Genomic DNA, 19,364 nt, shown 5'->3' with positions numbered 1-19,364 from the left:
AAGCTTTACAGTGTGTTGTAAATCAAACTTACAACTTAATAAAGGTTTCCAACAGCTATTAAGTTCAGCAGCTTATTAAAAGAGACACTTCTCCCTAAACCGCACTGACACTGACCTGTAGGCATGAACAGAGAGACAATCAAACCAACAGCAAAACCAAGCAGAATCTCTATTTCAGCTGGGGCAGGACAACAGGCAGTCAAGGTGTGTTGTAGTCCTGTCCTGGACAGGAAAGCGGAAGATGGAAGGCTGTGGAAATGAATATGCAGTTGACCTGGACTGTGTTTTCACAAGCATTTTACCACAGAATGAGCACAGTGGGGCTTCCCCTTTAACATTTTAACTTTCTGTCTTTGTAGTGTGGTGTTAAGTCTGAAAATGTCATTTTAACACATTCCCAATGCAAATCACATATGAAATATCAAACCATCATGTGCCTGACTTACTGCTCACCCAGTCTTATTTAACAGACAAAGAGGCGCTATTAGTATTCACATTAACGACACAGTGTCCTTGTTTGTAAATAAAACGGTTTCGTGATTATTTAATTATTATTTACGCAAAGGTTTTTTGGTGTGTAAAGTCAAGTTCAGACAATTTAATTGTATGGTGATCAGTGTCTGTGTTAGAACTACCTCTTTAACGGTGGACTGCAAATCGGTACATTATGATTTTGTTTGGTGTCAAGGATCATGACATTATGTCATCAAGGAGATTAATTTGATTTCACATTTAATCACATTTAATACTTTGTGTTTTGGAGACCTGAGCAAATGTGGAGGAACATTAAAACAAATGAACAGGGTTTGATTAAGCCATGTTTAGTTGGAGTAGCTCTTTGTCCAGTTAACAAACTGATACATTTTTTAAGTCAATACCAATTAAGGGGCTAAATATTGCATTAATGTTGCCCGATATAATTTTGGATTATATGATCCATCACCCAATACTACCTCCTTCTTTGTGGTGGTCCTGTGGGGTCCTGACCATAGAAGAACAAGGTGAAAGGAGGCTAACAAAGTATGCAGAGAAACCGATGCAGACTACAATCTGTGACTGTTGATGTCACTGCTGACACTAATGGCCATGAACCCTGGTTTAAAACCAAATCTCTTTTTTGTGTTGTTCCTTGTGTAGCTTATAGCTTGCTAATTATCAAGCTAGCACAGTAAAGTAATGAAGCTGCATCAGTGGTCTCATTACAGATGGATACATTTCTAATCTAAAGCCCAGCAAACTGAATCATAGCTTTAAAATATTAAACATTTTAAATGAATTTGCTGCTATGGCTTATAAACAGTTCTGTTTCTTGCCTCTGACCACAAGAGGGCAAGATAGCCTGTGGATCCACTTGCAGTGTGCATTGAGGATTGAGAATTTCATACTGACAAGGTCATGTTTTACTACGCTTACCCTCAAAATGTGTTTTTGCACAGCAGTTTTCCCTGTTTTTTCTTCTTGCGTTTGGATTGAGTATGTTGGGCAGCTGGCCTTGAACTTAAAGTTGGATTTGACCTTGCAGAGCTGCACAAGCTCGACCTTCAGAGTGAACTAACTTGGTTATCCCCCAGCTCTCCCTCACTGCACTAATAGACACTGCCACACAGAGAGGAGCAGGCTGGCTAGTCCTATGTCTCACTAGCATCACCTTGGACTTGCTGAGTGGAGGAGATAATCGCTCTTCTTTTTTGAGAAGAGAAGGCCGCTTACCCCACTTGTCCCTCTGATCACCTCAGAACTCACCGTGTGGAGTAGTTTGGTGTCCCAGCTTTGTGTGTGATTGCACCAATGCCGACTGGCCACAGCAGCCAGGTATGTTGATGTTATGTCTGCCTGACGGGTACGCTCTGAAATGAAGGCACTCTGAAAGAGCGGCCCTGGGCCCATCTCAGCTCAGCTGCTTAAAAAAATAACTAGAAGAAGCCCAGAAGATATAAGCATATGGATGAGTTGTCTAATGCTGGACCCTACAGTAGTGAAAGCCTGCTGACTTCCCCCTCCGCACGTGTACTCAACCCTAGGCCGATATTTCCCTTTCAGTAAACAAGCCAGCAGACGAGATGCGGCCTTAGCTGGGGCCACATATTTTCTGTAAATCAACCTCTACAAAGGTGAGAGTCTGTAGGCTCAGTTTTCTTACGTGAGCACTAGGTAATTAAACTGAAATGAATTGAATCAGGTGCATTCAGTGGTGCATTGTTTGTGTCTCTGGTGCTCTTCCCAGAAAAAGCAGTACACTCAGAAGTCCAGTGCCATAAGAAAGCCTGTAAGTGGACTAACATTCACTGCCCATCTCATGGTGCAACTGGAGTGAACAAAATGCAGAAAGCCCTTTTCAGAATCCGTCCAGCAGTAGCCGAGCGAGCACTGGAGTCAGTTGGCCGCACTGGCCCCTCTCAAGTTGAAGCAGGAGCCATACATACCCCCACAGCAGAGTTCATTAGCTATCGCCATTCCCCAGTCACCCACACCCACCCCCTAATAGCCACCACAGATGTCCTTGCTAAAAGTTCTGTGTAGGCTATTCATTTTCTTCATCTTTAGCAAAAGATGCTATAAGGGAAGCCAATCGTTTTTTTCATACGGCAGATATCCTAAAGGATATATAGAAGCATCTGACGAGTGGTTAATTACCCTCAAATTAAAGGATGCAGTCAAGAGGCTTTCACTGTCATTCCATCAAGTACACATAGGAGCGAAATTAGGTTCCCTCAGGATAAATACCAGGATAGGACAGTGCAACGCAGAAGCAGCACTCAGTACTGAATGTGTGTGCTGGGGATAAGGTGCAGACATATGTATGCTATGACATAGTTATTCACAATGATGAGAGAGGGATGTAAATGGTGCCTTATTTGGACGATTTGCTTGTGTGCTCTCCTTAGGGAACACGCCCAGGTGGACGTTAAGGTTTCAAGGTAAGTGTAGTCACGAGTCACATTGTTGGTGTATCTTTTTTATAGTCATGTAATATTTGCCCTATCAGTCCTTACTGATTACTGACTCAGTCTATGTTAAACATTTTATCCTACCCTGTGCCTTAAAGGGTTATCTAAAGCATGGCCTTGAACTAAAAAAGCTTAATGAAATTAAAATTAAAGCAGCTCTGTATCCCACAGACATTCTATTACTAGGACACAACATTTCAGGATTCTCCAGATGAAGTTCCTCTTGAAGCTAAAGATACAGTAACTGTAAGAACTATGCAATCTATGTTCAGCGATTCTCAATAAAACATATTTATTAGTATTTTTTAAATTGTTTTGTTATTTTGTGATTCATGAGATATATATATATATATATCAAGATGTTATATAATATAATTCGAGATGTCTAATGATCTTTAATTTCTCATATTAAGTGTAAGAGAGAGGTAGGGAACAAATACACGTCATAGACAGCACTGTCACAGGTCATATTCAGGAAGTCATGATAATTAGGTACTGTATATTTGGTATATTTTATATAGTTGGTTTGAAACAGTTCACACACAGAATAATTACATAGACAAGTCACACAGTCCGATTACTATTATTATTACTGACTGTTTTACACAGTGTAGAGTAACAAACTAAGTTATGTACATCCTGAATTATATTCCTTAATTAAAGGCACACCATTTAAAGTGGGACTGGAAACAAAAACAAGATGCTGGCAAGCACTACCAGAGCACAAAGTCCAGGTTTCTCTCACTGCACACAAACTTTGGAGGAGGGAATTCTGGAAGGTTTAAGAGCTCTTTCCTTTCTATCTACTGCTGAATACATTCACTAACTGAACTGACAGAATCTTAGTGTGTTGTTATGGCAAGCGAGGAGCTGTATTTGTTCTACCATGGACTTCTCGTACCCAAGATTGCTCATACAGAGGAGAGCCTGAAGAGCTTAGAAACATTCAAAGTCAAGGATGATGACATATTTGGTGTTATGTATCCCAAGTCTGGTGAGTAGCTTGTGCTTTTTTGCCGTTCACACTGCCACACAGATTACACTTATTTATTTATTTACTTTCAATGGTGTCATATGTTTATCTACACCTCTCTCTCTCTCTCTCTCTCTCTATATATATATATATATATATATATATGTGTAAATATATATATATATATGTGTGTGTGTGTGTGTGTAAAAATATATATATATTTATAGGTTCATTACGCATAAATATTACTTTCTGCTGTAAATGTAAAGCAAGAGACATCAAGTTCTTTAAGCTTAAAGGCAGTGATCCGTCTACACCCTGTTGCAAATTCTAAGTCTAGAATAAGTCTGTGCTTAACCTGAGGACCAGACCTTGTGCAGTAATAGTAATATGAGTGAGTTTCTTTTGTTCTGAGCAAGTGACTGTGATTTCAAATGGGACATTTTCCAACCCTGTGCCCTGTCTTTCTAAAAAAAATCTCCCAGAACATGTCACTGGCTGACATGTTTCCATTCCCATATGTTCTGCAGGTATTCGGTACAGCATGTCAGCTCTTAGAGAGCAAGAAAAGTTTGTTTATCATTACAGTAATTCCAGAACTCAAGCAATGTGAAAAAAGTGTAATTGTGATTCTTCATGATACTGTGGAAAAGAAATTCCTCTCCATTGAAAATAAGAAACTAAAACAAACAATAATATATTTGAGGACTGCTGAATTTTTTTTCCAGGTACAACATGGATGCAAGAAATCATTCCCTTGCTGCTCAATGGAGGGGATCTTACCCCGGTGAAGAGCATCCCGAACTGGAACAGGGTTCCTTGGCTTGAGGAGACGCGCATCTCCACGCAAAGCATCAAGCTGAGTTCTCCACGGGCCATGGTGACCCACATGCCTTATCACCTGATGCCTGCCTCCTTCTACTCTTCTAAGGTAAAAAGGTAAAAGGTAAAAGGTAAAAAAATTGGCATGAGCAGTAAGGCTGCAACAAACAACTATTTTTAAAGTAAAATAATCTGATTATGTTGTTACTACTGTTTTTTTACTGTATTAGTGTTTTTATTTTCTATTTTATCTTATGTGACTTGAAGTACACATGTGGACAAAATTGTTGGTACCCCTCGGTTAATGAAAGAAAAACCCACAATGGTCACAGAAATAATATGACAAAAGTAATAATAAATAAAAATGCTATGAAAATCAACCAATGAAAGTCAGACATTGTTTTTTAACCATGCTTTAACAGAATTATTTTAAAAAATCAACTCATGAAACAGGTCTGGACAGAAATGATGGTAACCTTAACTTAATATTTTTTTGCACAACCTTCTGAGGCAATCACTGCAATCATACGATTCCTGTACCTGTCAATGAGATATCTGCAGCTCTCAGCAGGTATTTTGGCCAACTCATGAGCAAACTGCTCCAGTTGTCTCAGGTTTGAAGGGTGCCTTTTCTAGACGGCATGTTTCAGCTCCTTACAAAGATGCTCAATAGGATTTAGGTCAGGGCTCATAGAAGGCCACTTCAGAATAATCAAATGTTTTCCTCTTAGCCATTCTTGAGTGTTTTTATCTGTGTGTTTTGTCATAATCCTGTTGCAAGACCCATGACCTGTGACTGAGACCAAGCTTTCTGACACTGGGCAGCACATTTCTCTCTAGAATCCCTTGATAGTCTTAAGATTTCATTGTACCCCGCACAGATTCAAGACACCCTGTGCCAGATGCAGCAAAGCAGCTCCAGTACATAACAGAGCCTCCTCCATGTTTCACAGTAGGGACAGTGTTCTTTTCTTGATATGCTTCATTTTTCCATCTGTGATGTTCCATCTGTGATGTGCCTTGGCAAAAAGTTCCATTTTTGTCTTATCCGTTCATAGGACATTCTCCCAGAAACTTGTCAACATGTAGTTTGACAAATTCCAGTCTGGCTTTTTTATGATTTGTTTTCAGCAATGGTGTCCTCCTTGGTTGTCTCCTTTGAAGTACACTTTGGCTTAAACAATGATGGATGGTGCGTTCTGACACTGATGTTCCTTGAGTTTGAAATTCACCTTTAATCTCTTTAGAAGTTTTTCTGGGCTCTTTTGTAACCATTCGTATTATCCGTCTCTTTGATTGGTCCTCAATTTTCCTTCTGCGGCCATGTCCTGGGAGGTTGGCAACAGTCCCGTGGATCTTAGATTTCTGAATATGTGCAACTGTAGTCACAGGAACATCAAGTTGCTTGGAGATTGTCTTATAACATTTACCTTTAACATGCTTGTCTATAATTTACTGCCTAATCTCCTGAGACAACTCTTTCCTTTGCTTCCTCTGGTCCATGTTGAGTGTAGTACACACCATGTCACCAAACAGCACAGTGACTTACCTGTTGCCCTATTTATAGGCCCATTGACTGATTACAAGATTGTAGACACCTGTGATGCTAATTAGTGGACATACCTTGATTTAACATGTCCTTTTGGTCACATTATTTTCAGGGCTACCATCATTTTTATCCAGGCCTGTTTAATGAGTTTACTTTTTAAAATAATTCTGTTGAAGCATGGTTCAAAATCAATGTTGAATTTTCATTTGTTTATTTAAATATTATTTTTATTTATTATTACTTTTGTCAGATTTAATTTATTTCTGTGACCATTGTTGGTTTTTCTTTCCTTAACCAAGGGGTACCAACAATTTGATCCCTGTGTGTATGAGTAGACATTATCTTGGAATTATCTCTCCTAGTAAACAAGATTAAATAATTATACTCCTCCTGTTTCTGTGCATTCTTCCCTAGGTCATTTACATCGCAAGAAACCCAAAAGATATAGTGGTGTCTTCTTTTTTCTTCCACCAAATGGCCAGCTTTCTGGAAGAACCAGGAACATTTGAAGAATTCCTGGACAAGTTCCTAGCCGGGCAGGGTGAGAGGCTCAAACTGATGTGCTTTTAACACTTTCTCACTCGATAGCTGAAGATGATGTGACTGTGTCCTGCAGTTCTTTTTGGAAAGTGGACTGATCATGTGAAGAGCTGGAGAAACCCAGATCTAGGAGACCGGGTTTTGTACATCACTTATGAGGAGCTGATCCAGGTAAAGTGCTTCTGATGTGGTCAGTTCTGTCTGTATTGAGCTGTGTTGAGTTGTGTTGGTGGGCTGATCTCAGATTCATGACTTTACCATCTCTAATGATTAGAAGTTGCATTAGTTTTAGATGTGATAAAATGTCTGAAAGCTGTCCATTTTACTGCATTTGTAACCCTACAGAAATAATTGCTACATTTCATGTTAAATGTAATGATGATGCAGGTAAATTTAGTCTCAGTTTCTACAATTGCTGCATTTTCTAAAAAAAAACATCAGCCTGAAATTCTGTTCTTGGTGCATCCCTACATTTTAGTTTCCCTACAAAATACTGTCTTGTGATACAAATATATTTAGATGTTACAAATTTATTCAAATCAATTCACCTTCTTCAGTTGGGAGCAGGACTGTGGTGTGAGGATAGGAATGCAGGGCTTCTGAGTCTAAAGCAGCATCTGCCTGTCCTGACACAGAGGCAGAGGTAGGGACAACTAATTTCGTATGAAGAGCTGTGAATTAACTGCATTGATTAAATCTCAGTTAAAAGAGGAGTGAAATATAAACTCTCTTGATTTTTTTGTGAAGATATTTAATAACTAACGTTAACCTGTTTCACCATGGACTGGTGACGACATTTTTCTTTTATGTGCAACACAATGCTTCACTCCCAGCTCTATATTCTATGAATGAAAGTGAAAAAAAATACCCCTCTCAGTCACAGACATTTAGAATCATCATAACCCCCCTCAATATGGCATACAAGCATGTATTTTAATATGGTCCTCACCTCATTTGCAGGATCTTCGTGGGGGTTTAGAGCGTATGTTGCGCTTCCTTGGTCGACAGATGAGTGACGATGCTCTGGATCGCATCACTGAACATTGTCTATTCAAAAACATGAAACACGACAAAATGTCCAACTACTCACTGGTGTCCCAGGACCTCATGGACAACAAGAAGTCTCCTTTTCTCAGAAAAGGTAGGCAGATTAAAGCATTTCCCTGAAGCTGGTCTTAAAGTTCTTGGAAACATGTCAGTGCTACTGAAGTGTGAGATTGTGCCTGCTTTGGGAGACTGTAGTAGATTCCTGAAGCTGACCTTACTCTTTACTTTCTATTCTTTCTAAGGGATCGCTGGAGACTGGAAAAATCACTTCAGCCCTGAGTTGGAGGCCAAATTCAACGCAGTCATTCGTGAAGAGATGGAGGGAAGTGGTATTATGTTTCCCTGGGATGAGGAATAAAAATACATTTGCTTTAATGAAGTCAACAGTTGTGACAGTCTAGTCCAAGCACGCATTTATAAGATCACTTAATTCCTACCAGTTCTAATATCAGTTACGATGAGGATTGTTTCTTCGGTCAGTTTAACTTGCATAAGGTCTGCAACAGTGCAGTGGAATGGAGCCCCTTCATCTTTTGCAAAAGCAACGCATGATGCAACACAGCATTCACACATAACTGTAACTCTTGTGCAAAGCAAGCGTTCCCTAAAGAGTTCTGTGTAACAGAGACCACCAACGGCAAAGCTAATCTACATATGCATATACACACCACAAGCAAAGCATTCGCAGCTATGTAAAGCTGTACGTGTGCTGTTCAACTGGTTAAACTGGTCAAGTTGTCATTCTGGTAGATAAGCTATGCTCTACGCTGTTATTTTCAGAAGTTGTATGAACATAATTAGTCTGTATTATCAAGCACATTTTACATGCTGGGTAGTTTGACTGTCCTCTCTCTTTTTTTCAAGAGCAGCAGATCAACCAAAATCACACCACAGAAAATCACACCATCATTAGACACAGTACCTACTACTTTTTTACTGTGGTAAAATATAAAAATATCATGGTAACTACATTAAAATGTAAAAATATAATGTTTTATAGAACTATTTGACAATTTCTTAATAATGATAATAATACTGGAAACTGAGCATAGGTTGAAGTTAGCATAATTACAGGAGCTTCTACCTAAATATAGGCATGAACAGAAAGACAGTCAAACCCACAGCAAAACCAAGCAGAATCTCTGTTTCAGCTGGGGCAGGACGACAGGCCATCAAGGTGTGTTGTAGTCCTGTCCTGATTGGCTGACTGAGGTGGAAGGCTGTGAAAATGAATGTACAAATGACCTGGACTGTGTTTTCACAAGCATTTTGCCACAGAATGAGCGCAGTGGGGCTTCCCCTTTAACGTCTTTTTTCACAGCAATGATAATTTACTTGTGTCAGCGTGTGGTTTTATTTCCAAGAAATGTTCAGGTTTTGACATAAGTGGACCTAGCCAGCTAGCTAAGTCAGCTAATGATAGCTTACAGTGAGCCACAATGAAATGTGAGATTTTGTGCTATTAAAGAGAGCATTATGCTGTATAAAACATGTTTGAGGATGTTTAAATGGGGCAATGGAGAGAGGTTTTGTCTTTCATCTGAAACATTGTAGTGTCGAGCCAGGCTTGTTCTGCTTGTCTTCCACTGATGGTACATTTAAAAACATGCATGTGAAGGTAAATGACATTTGAGACATTATTTCTGTCTAATTTCCGATACACAACTTTAATAAATAATATTCATAAATATAAATTATATATATATGTTTTATATCATAGTAATATTACCTTTCTGCAGCACTAAGAAAACAAGATTTCTGTCACAGTTAACTATAACCCAGTTCATTATGTCTTGAAATAAAGTAATTAAATTAGAAATAGAAGCTTTACAATGTGTTGAGAATCAAATGCTTCTCCCTAAACCGCACTGACACTGACCTGTCTGAGCAGAAAGACAAAGTCAAAGTCAAATCCACAGCAAATCCAAGCAGAATCTCTATTTCAGCTGGGGCAGGACGACAGGCAGTCTGTCTGTCCAGGCAGCCTGGACTGTGTTTTCACAAGCATTTTGCCACAGAATGAGTGCAGTGGGGCTTCCCCTTTAACATTTGAAATTTGCTTTGCCTTTGTGGTGTGGTGTTGAGTCTGAAAATATAATTTATAATATTATAAAATATTATAAATAATATTTTTATGATAATTTTGAAGCCCCAAAATTAATTTAACAGACTAATCCACAAAGACAAGACAACCATATTGACCATTTGTGACATTTTTTGTGACACAGGTGGAATTTGGCTACCACTTTTATCCCATCCTTGCAGTTAGTATTCACATCAATGACACTGTTTTTAAATGAAATGTTTTTGAGGTTATTAAATTGTTTTTGGTGTTTTAAGTCCAATTTAAATTTAAGTTCCATTTTAATTGTATGGTGATCAGTCTGTATGAACTCATGATCAGTCTGTATTAGAACTACCTCTTTAACGGTGGACTGCAAATCATTTTTTTCTTTTGGTGTTTGACAAGGCTCATGACATTATGTTATCAAGAAATGAATTTGATCATGGAAACACATTTATAATAAATGGCTAAATGTTTCATTAATGTTGCCCAATATGGTTTTGTATTATATGATCCACCAACCAAATACTACCTGCTCGGTTGTGGTCCTGACCAGTGAAGAACATGGTGAAAGGAGGCTAAGAAAATATGTAGAGAAACAGATAGACTACAGTCTGTAATTATAGAACTACAAAGGGCAGAGTTCATTCCCAACCAGGGGTGGTCATAATATTCATATATGACTATATATATATATAGGATAGCCCATTTGAAAGGTCATTTCATGTAAACATTCAAACTACTGTATGTATAATATAAAAGTATATATATATATATATATATTATACATACAGTAGTTTGAATGTTTACATGAAATGACCTTCCCAAGGGCTATCCGTTTGCCTGTAACTGAACTGCTGGGGCTTTGTGTGGGGCTCTGTGATTACCTCACATCTCAGATTAATCTTGTACCATTTTAATATATTATACCAATCATAATAACTTCACAGTATAATGTGTTTTTCTGATGCGTACTCTTTTGCCCACACAAACAAATTAACAGAAATGAAAGGTATTATAATTAAAGATTTCAGAAAAATTTTAAAACCTAATAATTAAAAAAAATAATTCATATTCAAAAAGAAATGCCATTGTAATTGTAAGGTTATCTTGCTGCCTATACACAGCCTAAGCACATCATGCAGCAGCCATTTAGATATCATTGCTTGTAGAAGTTGGCTTTTATTCTGTGCTACAGTTTCATCAGTACTAGCTAAGTACTGTAGGAGGAACAGACCCTAAATCAGTGTAATGTTAGGCTGTCTTATATGCTTGCTTTTCACTTACTATAGGTTATTGCACAGAATTGCAGCTAATGTAGGAGCAGTGTGACTAGGTTCTCAACACTACCTTATAACAATACACACCATTTTTAGTTAAGATCCATTTGGGTAGGCTTATCACGTCTAGGGAGTTTCTGAACAAGAGCTGGAGAGTGGGGGAGTGTTAAAAGCAAAGTTTCAAAGCACACGCTACTGTGTTGAAGTCACTGCTGTGCTGGGAGTGGTCTATGACCCAAGTGAGCAATGGTCAGTGTTGACCTGATGGTAAAACGAATCTGTAAACCTGCAAAATGCAGCTATATTGTCAGTGTGCTTGTGACATTCAGTGTAACTATAAGGTATTAACCCAATAAACTGGCAACACAATAATATATAAATATAATAAATATAATGTTTAATATAAACATCATTTGAATAGTTTTACTCTTCATTGTGAGGAATTTCATTCGATTATTTATACATATGTTTATCTTTCTTCATTGTGAATTTATTCCCTTCAGATTCTTCGCAATATCTACTTGCAGCTTCATTACTGTTTTAACATGCCCACACCACCAACTTCACAATTGTCTGTAGCATTACTTGTCCATGTCTTGCTTAAACTACCTGTAGTGTGCACTGTGTGACTGTGTTATCTGTAAAATATTGTTTTGTATAAATACAAACGAACTGTAGAGTATTTCGACTTTTATAAAAGGTGATTACGCCAAAACAGCAGTAATTTCACAATTTCACAATATATGGTAGGATATGGTGAAGTATGGTGGGAATGTTAAAGGCTAATGTCCAGTTACATGAAGTGTAAGTCTATGGGACAATTGTCTAGGGGATAATAAACTTTTCACATGGGTGGCAAGTGGTGACAATCAAACAGGCAGAGCAGTAAAATAGTCCTAGGAGGAGTACAAGATTATATGCATTCAGGACTTGAAACTTGTGTATACAAATAATACAAATCCTACCCTGTGCCTTAAACGTCTGTCTAAAGCACAACTTTGAACTAGAAAAGCTCTGGAGAATTAGAGCAGCAGGACACAAAGTCCAGGATTGTCTTATTACCAGAGCACAAAGTCTAGGTTGTCTGTAACTGTAAACCTGCAAAATGCAGCTCTATAGTAGTTTTTCTATCTTTCCTTCCAATTCATGAGCAATTTTGTGATTCATGAGATACAGCTGTAAAAATGATGATCATTAGATGTCTAATGATTTTTTATTTCTCACATCAAGTGTAATAGGGAGGCAGGGAACAAATACACGTCATAGACAGCACTGTCACAGGTCATATTCAGAAAGTCAGGTACTGTATATTCTGTAAGTAGGCTTGAAGCAGTTCACACACTATCTATCTATTTATCTATCTATCTATCTATCTATCTATCTATCTATCTATCTTTCTCGTTGTGATTGCGCCATCTGCAGTCGACTCAATGGTATAACCGCAGCACTATTTAAGGTGTTACTGGCGATCAATACCAGAGCACAAAGTCCAAGTTTCTCCCTCTAAATTCCAATTTCGGAGGAGGGAATTCTGGAGGGTTTGGGAGGACATAAACAGCACTAGCTCTTTCCTCTCTATTTATATGATCTGATATATGAGGGTTGAAAAAACAGCTTTCTATTACTGAAACTTAAAAACTACCTCTGACAGGACCTCATTGTGCTGCAGGGTGTCGTTATGGCAAGCGAGGAGCTGTATTTGTTCTACCATGGACTTCCTGTACCCAAGATTGCTCATACAGAGGAGAGCCTGAAGAATTTGGAGACGTTCAAAGTTAAGGATGATGACGTATTTGGTGTTACATATCCCAAGTCTGGTGAGTAGCTTGTGTTTGGAATTTGGCCTCCGCTTAAAACTCTAAAGCGGTGGGCAACCCAGGGAGCAGAGATGGTGAAGGACCTTGCTCAAGGGCCCAACAGTGGCAGCTTGCCAAGCCCAAGTATGGAACCCACAACCCTGACATCAATAGCCTAGTGGTCTGACCGCGGAGCCACCACTGCCCTTTGGATGACCTGTAACATTTCACAATAATATTTTTTTCACAGCTTTATGAGAACGTTTCTCACACAACATTCCCATTTAGACAAACACTAACATTATTGAAAATGTTAAAGTAACATTCACAAAACTAAAAACTAATAAAAAGTATACACCTGATATTTAAATATCTGGAGCATTTATTTAAACATTAAATAAAATATATATTAAATATATTTTGTGAAATTACACCGATTAATAAAAAGTTCACATGGTTTACATTACTTTTCGAAGTATGCCTGGCATATGGCATCTGATCTTTAAAAATACACCAACAAAAGTGACAGTTTGTTTCTGAACATTTTTCCACAGTCATTGGTTCTAAATATCATGACGTCCCCTAATGTAAGCGAAAGAAATGGAAGAAAACATTCAGTGGTCTTGAGCTGGATTTTTCAATAGGGAAGTCGTTTAGGTTTCAAAGCAATTATCCATTCTTAATTAGCTTGCCTGTAGCAATATTAGTATTACGACTCTTACATGTCCTCGTAATTAGAACAAAACGTATAGTTCTGCACATAATAATGCACAAGAGAACGTGATGAAATTGACATGACGTGAAAACCCTACTTATTTTTGCCATTGGAAATCTAGCTTAGACTACTATGACACAGACTACAGAGTGAAGCACTACTTCGGTGGTATATGATCCCCATGGCTTTACAATCATACAGGCTGCGATTTGTACACATTTGGTTGACAGTGTATTGCTTGCTATTAATAAATTCAGGATGATGAGCCGATACTGATGAGTTTCTATATTCACTTGCAGCCCTTACATGCATGTTTATGCTGTACTTCAGTTCCTTAATTTTTTGTTTCCAAAGTCTCCAGTGTCCTTCAATTATATCTATAGTTAGGCAGTGACATTGTATTACATCTCAATGTCCAATCACAATGTTCTTTTAATCCCCATGCCAGCTGTGGCACACATATATATATGTAGTGTCATATGTATATATATATATACAGTGAGTCCAAGAAGTATTTGATCCCTTGCTGATTTTCTTCGTTGGCCCACTAATAAAGACATGATCATTCTATACTTTTAATGGTAGATGTATTCTTACATGGAGAGACAGAATATTAAAAAGAAAATCCAGAAAATAAATCTAAGGAATATATATTAATTGATTTGTATTTCATGGAGTGAAATAAGTATTTGATCCCTTAGTATTCATTAGCAGTTCTGGCTTTTACAGACCAGTTAGACACTCCCAATCAACTTGTTACCTGACCTGAAGCCACCTGTTCTCACTAATCACTTGTGTGAAAAACACCTGTCCACAGAATCAGACAGATCACACAGATTTCAAGTCTCCAACATGGGTAAAACCAAAGAGCTGTCACAGGACCTCAGAGTCAGAATTGTTGACCTTCACAAAGCTGGAATGGGCTACAAAAAGATTAGTAAGGTGTTGGATGTGAAAGTAACAACTATTGGTGCAATTATCAGAAAGTTTAAAGAGTATAACATGACAATCAACAGACCTCGGCCCGGTGCTCCAAAGAAGATTTCGCCTCGTGGGGTGGCAATGATGCTGAGAACAGTCAGAAATCGTCCTGCAACCACTCGGCAGGAGTTAGCAAATGACCTGAAGGCAGCTGGGACCACAGTTTGCAAGGAAACAATTGGCAACACTTTGCGCAACAATGGATTCACATCCTGCAGTGCCCGAAAGGTACCCCTGCTGAAGAGAGCACATGTGGAGGCGCGCCTCAAGTATGCCAATGATCATTTGAAAGATGAACCAAGTTATTGGGAGAAGGTTTTGTGGTCAGACGAGACCAAAATTGAACTTTTTGGCCTCAACTCCACCCGCCATGTGTGGAGGAAGAAAAATGCTGCCTATGACCCCAAGAACACTGTGCCCACCGTCAAGCATGGAGGTGGAAGCATAATGTTTTGGGGGTGTTTCTCTGCCAAGGGTACAGGGCTACTTCACCGCATCACTGGGAAGATGGATGGAGCCATGTACCGCACAATCCTGAGGGACAACCTCCTCCCCTCTGCCAGGGATCTGAAAATGGGCCGTGGTTGGGTCTTCCAACATGATAACGACCCTAAACATACAGCAAAGGCAACAAAGGATTGGCTCAAGAAAAATCACATTAAGGTCATGGAGTGGCCCAGCCAGTCGCCAGACCTCAATCCGATCGAAAATCTATGGAGGGAGCTGAAGGTCAGAGTTGCCAAGCGACAGCCCACCAACCTTCATGATTTAGAGAGGATCTGCAAAGAAGAGTGGGCCAAAATTCCCCCTGGTGTGTGTGCTAAACTTGTGGTTAACTACAACAAACGTCTCACCGCTGTGCTTGCAAACAAAGGCTTTGCCACTAAGTATTGAGTGTGTTTGGCAAGAGGGATCAAATACTTATTTTCCTCATTGAAATACAAATTAATTAAAATATATTCTTTAAAATTATATTCTGGATTTTTGTCTTGATATTCTGTCTCTCCATGTTAGAATATATCTACCATTAAAAGTGCAGAAGGATAGTGTCTTTATTAGTGGGCAAACAAAGAAAATCAGCAAGGGATCAAATACTTCTTGGACTCACTGTATATATATATATATATATATATATATATATATATATATATATATATGTAGTGTCATCACAAATGTTTTTTTGTGTTCATCATGTTGATCACTGTTACAAGTCTAGAATAAGTCTGGGCTTAACCTGGGGACCAGACCAAGTGCAGGAACAGGTGTTTCACCTCCTTTCTCTTGGTGGTATGGTGTAGTGTCTGTACACAGGCTGTCACTGAGTGATTCAGCAGCATTACAGTCAGAGCTTACATGGCTGTCATTTCAAATGGGGCATTTTCCAATCATATCCTCTGTCTCCCTAAAAAATCTCCCAGAAAATGTCACTGGCTTACATGTTCTTAGAGAGTGAGGAAAAACAATGGTCTCACCTTTGAGAAAATTTGAATGATTACATTTGTCTCGGACATCTCATCACAGTAATTCCAGGACTCAAGCAATGTACCACTGTTAAAAAAAAAAGTAATAGTGGTTTTGCTTTTCATTTTGGTATTTCATTTGGTATTCTGCATGTTACTGTGGGAAAGAAATTCATTGTGCGCATTGTATTTCACATTTCCCACTGTAGTGACTGCTTCTGGTTTCCTCTCCAAAGAAAACCAGAAACTAAAATAACAATGTAAAAATGACGACTGCTGAATATTCCTTTGTCCAGGTACAACATGGATGCAAGAAATCATTCCCTTGCTGCTCAATGGAGGGGATCTTACCCCAGTGGAGGGCATTCCGAACTGGGACAGGGTTCCTTGGCTTGAGGAGACACGCATTTCCTTGGTGGTGGACAAGCTAAAGTCTCCACGGGCCATGGTGACCCACATGCCTTATCACCTGATGCCTGCCTCCTTCTACTCTTCTAAGGCTAAGGTAAACAAATCTGGAGTAATCAGTAGCTAAGTTATTTAATCTCGATTACTCAGAAAGATAAAACCAAGATCACGTCCACTCATGCTGCGAGTCACATAGCTGTCATTCTTCATCTGATGTGGCCTTCCACAGAAATCATTATGTCTGCTTTAGTGCATTGTAGACCTTTTTTGTCTCTTGCTTGCTTCAAAATAATTGTCGAATAAGACAAACAGCCTAATTATGTATAAAATAACATCTTTACTTTCACACTGCTTATTCATTCTCACTTCTCCTGTCTGTACATTCTTCCCTAGGTAATTTACATTGCAAGAAACCCAAAAGATATAGTGGTGTCTTCTTTTTTCTTCCACCAAATGGCCAGCTTTCTGGATGATCCAGGAACGTTTGAAGAATTCCTGGACAAGTTCCTAGCCGGGCAGGGTGAGAGGCTCAAACTGATGTGCTTTTAACACTTTCTCACTCGATAGTTGAAGATGTAGTGATGATGTGACTGTGTCCTGCAGTTCTTTTTGGAAAGTGGACTGATCATGTGAAGAGCTGGAGAGACACAGATCTAGGAGACCGGGTTTTGTACATCACTTATGAGGAGCTGATCCAGGTAAAGTGCTTCTGATGTGGTCAGTTCTGTCTGTATTGAGCTGTGTTGAGTTGTGTTGGTGGGCTGATCTCAGGTTCATGACTTTACCAATGATTAGAAGTTGCATTAGTTTTAGATTGATTTTTATGACTTTCCAGGATGAATGGTCTGAGATCGCCTACAAGATGATCTTAGGGTGGATCATATGCTACAAGTAGTATTTAATATAGGTCAGTAGATCTTAGGGCAGTTCAGTTTGGTAGTTTGTACTAAAATATTTGAAAGTTGTCTATTTTATACTCATGTACTGCATTTGTAACCCTACAGAAATAAATATTACATTTCATGGTAAGTGTAATGATGATACACCTAAATGTGGTCTCAGCTTCTGCATTTTATAATAAAAACCTCCCTACATTTTATTTCCCCTACAAAATACTGTCTTGTGATACAAATAAAAATAGATATTAGAAATGTATTAAAATTCACTTCACTCTCAGCTAACACTGCACTGCTCAGAATTATAATTTAAGAGGGAAAATGAACCATGCCATGTAAATAGAAGGGGGATGCAATGCAGAGGGTCTGAAAGTTAACTTTTCACCATGCAAGAAAACATTTTAATGTTTTGCGTAAAATATTCTATGAATAAACAGAATTTCATTTTATGGAAAATGAAAGTTTATTAATTTAATATTGAAATAATAAACCAAAAAAAAAAAAAAAATTCTAACACAATTTTCAGGGTCCCTCTCAGTCACAGACCTGGAATCATCATAACCCCCCTCAATATGGCACCACTGAGTACAAGAATGTATTTTAATATGGTCCTCACCTCATTTGCAGGATCTTCGTGGGGGTTTAGAGCGTATGTTGCGCTTCCTTGGTCGACAGATGAGTGACGATGCTCTGGATCGCATCACTGAACATTGTCTATTCAAAAACATGAAAGACAACAAAATGTCCAACTACTCACTGGTGTCCCAGGACCTCATGGACAACAACAAGTCTCCTTTTCTCAGAAAAGGTAGGCAGATTAAAGCATTTCCCTGAAGCTGGTCTTCTTAAAGTTCTTGGAAACACAACGTGCTACTGAAGTGTGAGATTGTGCCTGCTTTGGGAGACTGTAGAAGATTCCTGAAGCTGACCTTACTCTTTACTTTCTATTCTTTCTAAGGGATCGCTGGAGACTGGAAAAATCACTTCAGCCCTGAGTTGGAGGCCAAATTCAACGCAGTCATTCGTGAAGAGATGGAGGGAAGTGGTATTATGTTTCCCTGGGATGAGGAATAAAAATACATTTGCTTTAATGAAGTCAACAGTTGTGACAGTCTAGTCCAAGCACGGATTTATAACATCACTTAATTCCTACCAGTTCTAATATCAGTTACGATGAGGATTGTTTCTTTGGTCAGTTTAACTTGCATAAGGTCTGCAACAGTGCAGTGGAATGGAGCCCCTTCATCTGTTTTTTGATGCAACACAGCATTCACACACAACTGTAACTCTTGTGGATAGCAAAGGTTGCCAAAAGAGTTCTGTGTAACAGAAAAGGACCACCAATGGCAAAGCTAACCTACTAATCGCTGATGTCCAATGAAAACATGAATCTGCAGGTTTGTCCATTTCAGCTTTGTCCATGATTTTAACCATGTAGCTGCTCTGTACACTGTGTAAATAATTCTGGATGAATAGGCCAATAGAAATGCTCCAAAATCACTTGAAATAAATTCTTTTTCAGTGACTTCCACTGAAAGTTCCTTTTCCTGTAAAGTTGCTGTTTTGAAGATGCATGTTTTTCATTGGACAGAGACAATAAACACATACACACCAAAGCCATACACCACTAGCAAAGCATACGTAAATATGTAAAGCAATACCTTGATTGCTGATCATGTTGACTGGTGGGTGGACATTATCCTGTATCCCTATTATACTGGTACTGTTACAGCATTTGCTGATAAAAGTTCCTCTACTTAACACGTGCATATCATATACGTGCCAGCAGGTAACCCTAAAGCTGGCTGCTCTAAACTTCTTAGTAATATCTTCTAAACCCTTTCATACTGAGGCACATTCAGTAGTACATTTTATAGACACATT

The 19,364-nt window shown here is 38.6% G+C and overlaps 1 protein-coding gene and 1 pseudogene across 1 annotated transcript; both read left to right on the top strand.

The window, feature by feature from the left end:
* The first annotated feature begins 3,803 nt into the window (after positions 1-3,803).
* LOC140537089 (sulfotransferase 2B1-like) lies at positions 3,804-8,237 on the top strand (annotated as a pseudogene).
* Positions 8,238-12,772: 4,535 nt separating this feature from the next.
* Positions 12,773-18,916, top strand: LOC140537081 (sulfotransferase 2B1-like). Its single transcript, XM_072659254.1, has 6 exons — positions 12,773-13,041; positions 16,473-16,681; positions 16,978-17,104; positions 17,188-17,282; positions 18,108-18,288; positions 18,439-18,916. The coding sequence occupies exons 1-6, from the start codon at positions 12,903-12,905 to the stop codon at positions 18,552-18,554; spliced, it is 867 nt and encodes a 288-aa protein (XP_072515355.1). The 5' UTR covers positions 12,773-12,902; the 3' UTR covers positions 18,555-18,916.
* The last annotated feature ends 448 nt before the right edge of the window (positions 18,917-19,364 follow it).

The sequence above is a fragment of the Salminus brasiliensis genome, chromosome 1, assembly GCF_030463535.1.
Source record: "Salminus brasiliensis chromosome 1, fSalBra1.hap2, whole genome shotgun sequence".
NCBI lineage: Eukaryota > Metazoa > Chordata > Actinopteri > Characiformes > Bryconidae > Salminus > Salminus brasiliensis.
The sequence above is the reverse complement of the archived record's forward strand: the minus strand, read 5'-3'. Positions and strand labels throughout refer to the sequence as shown.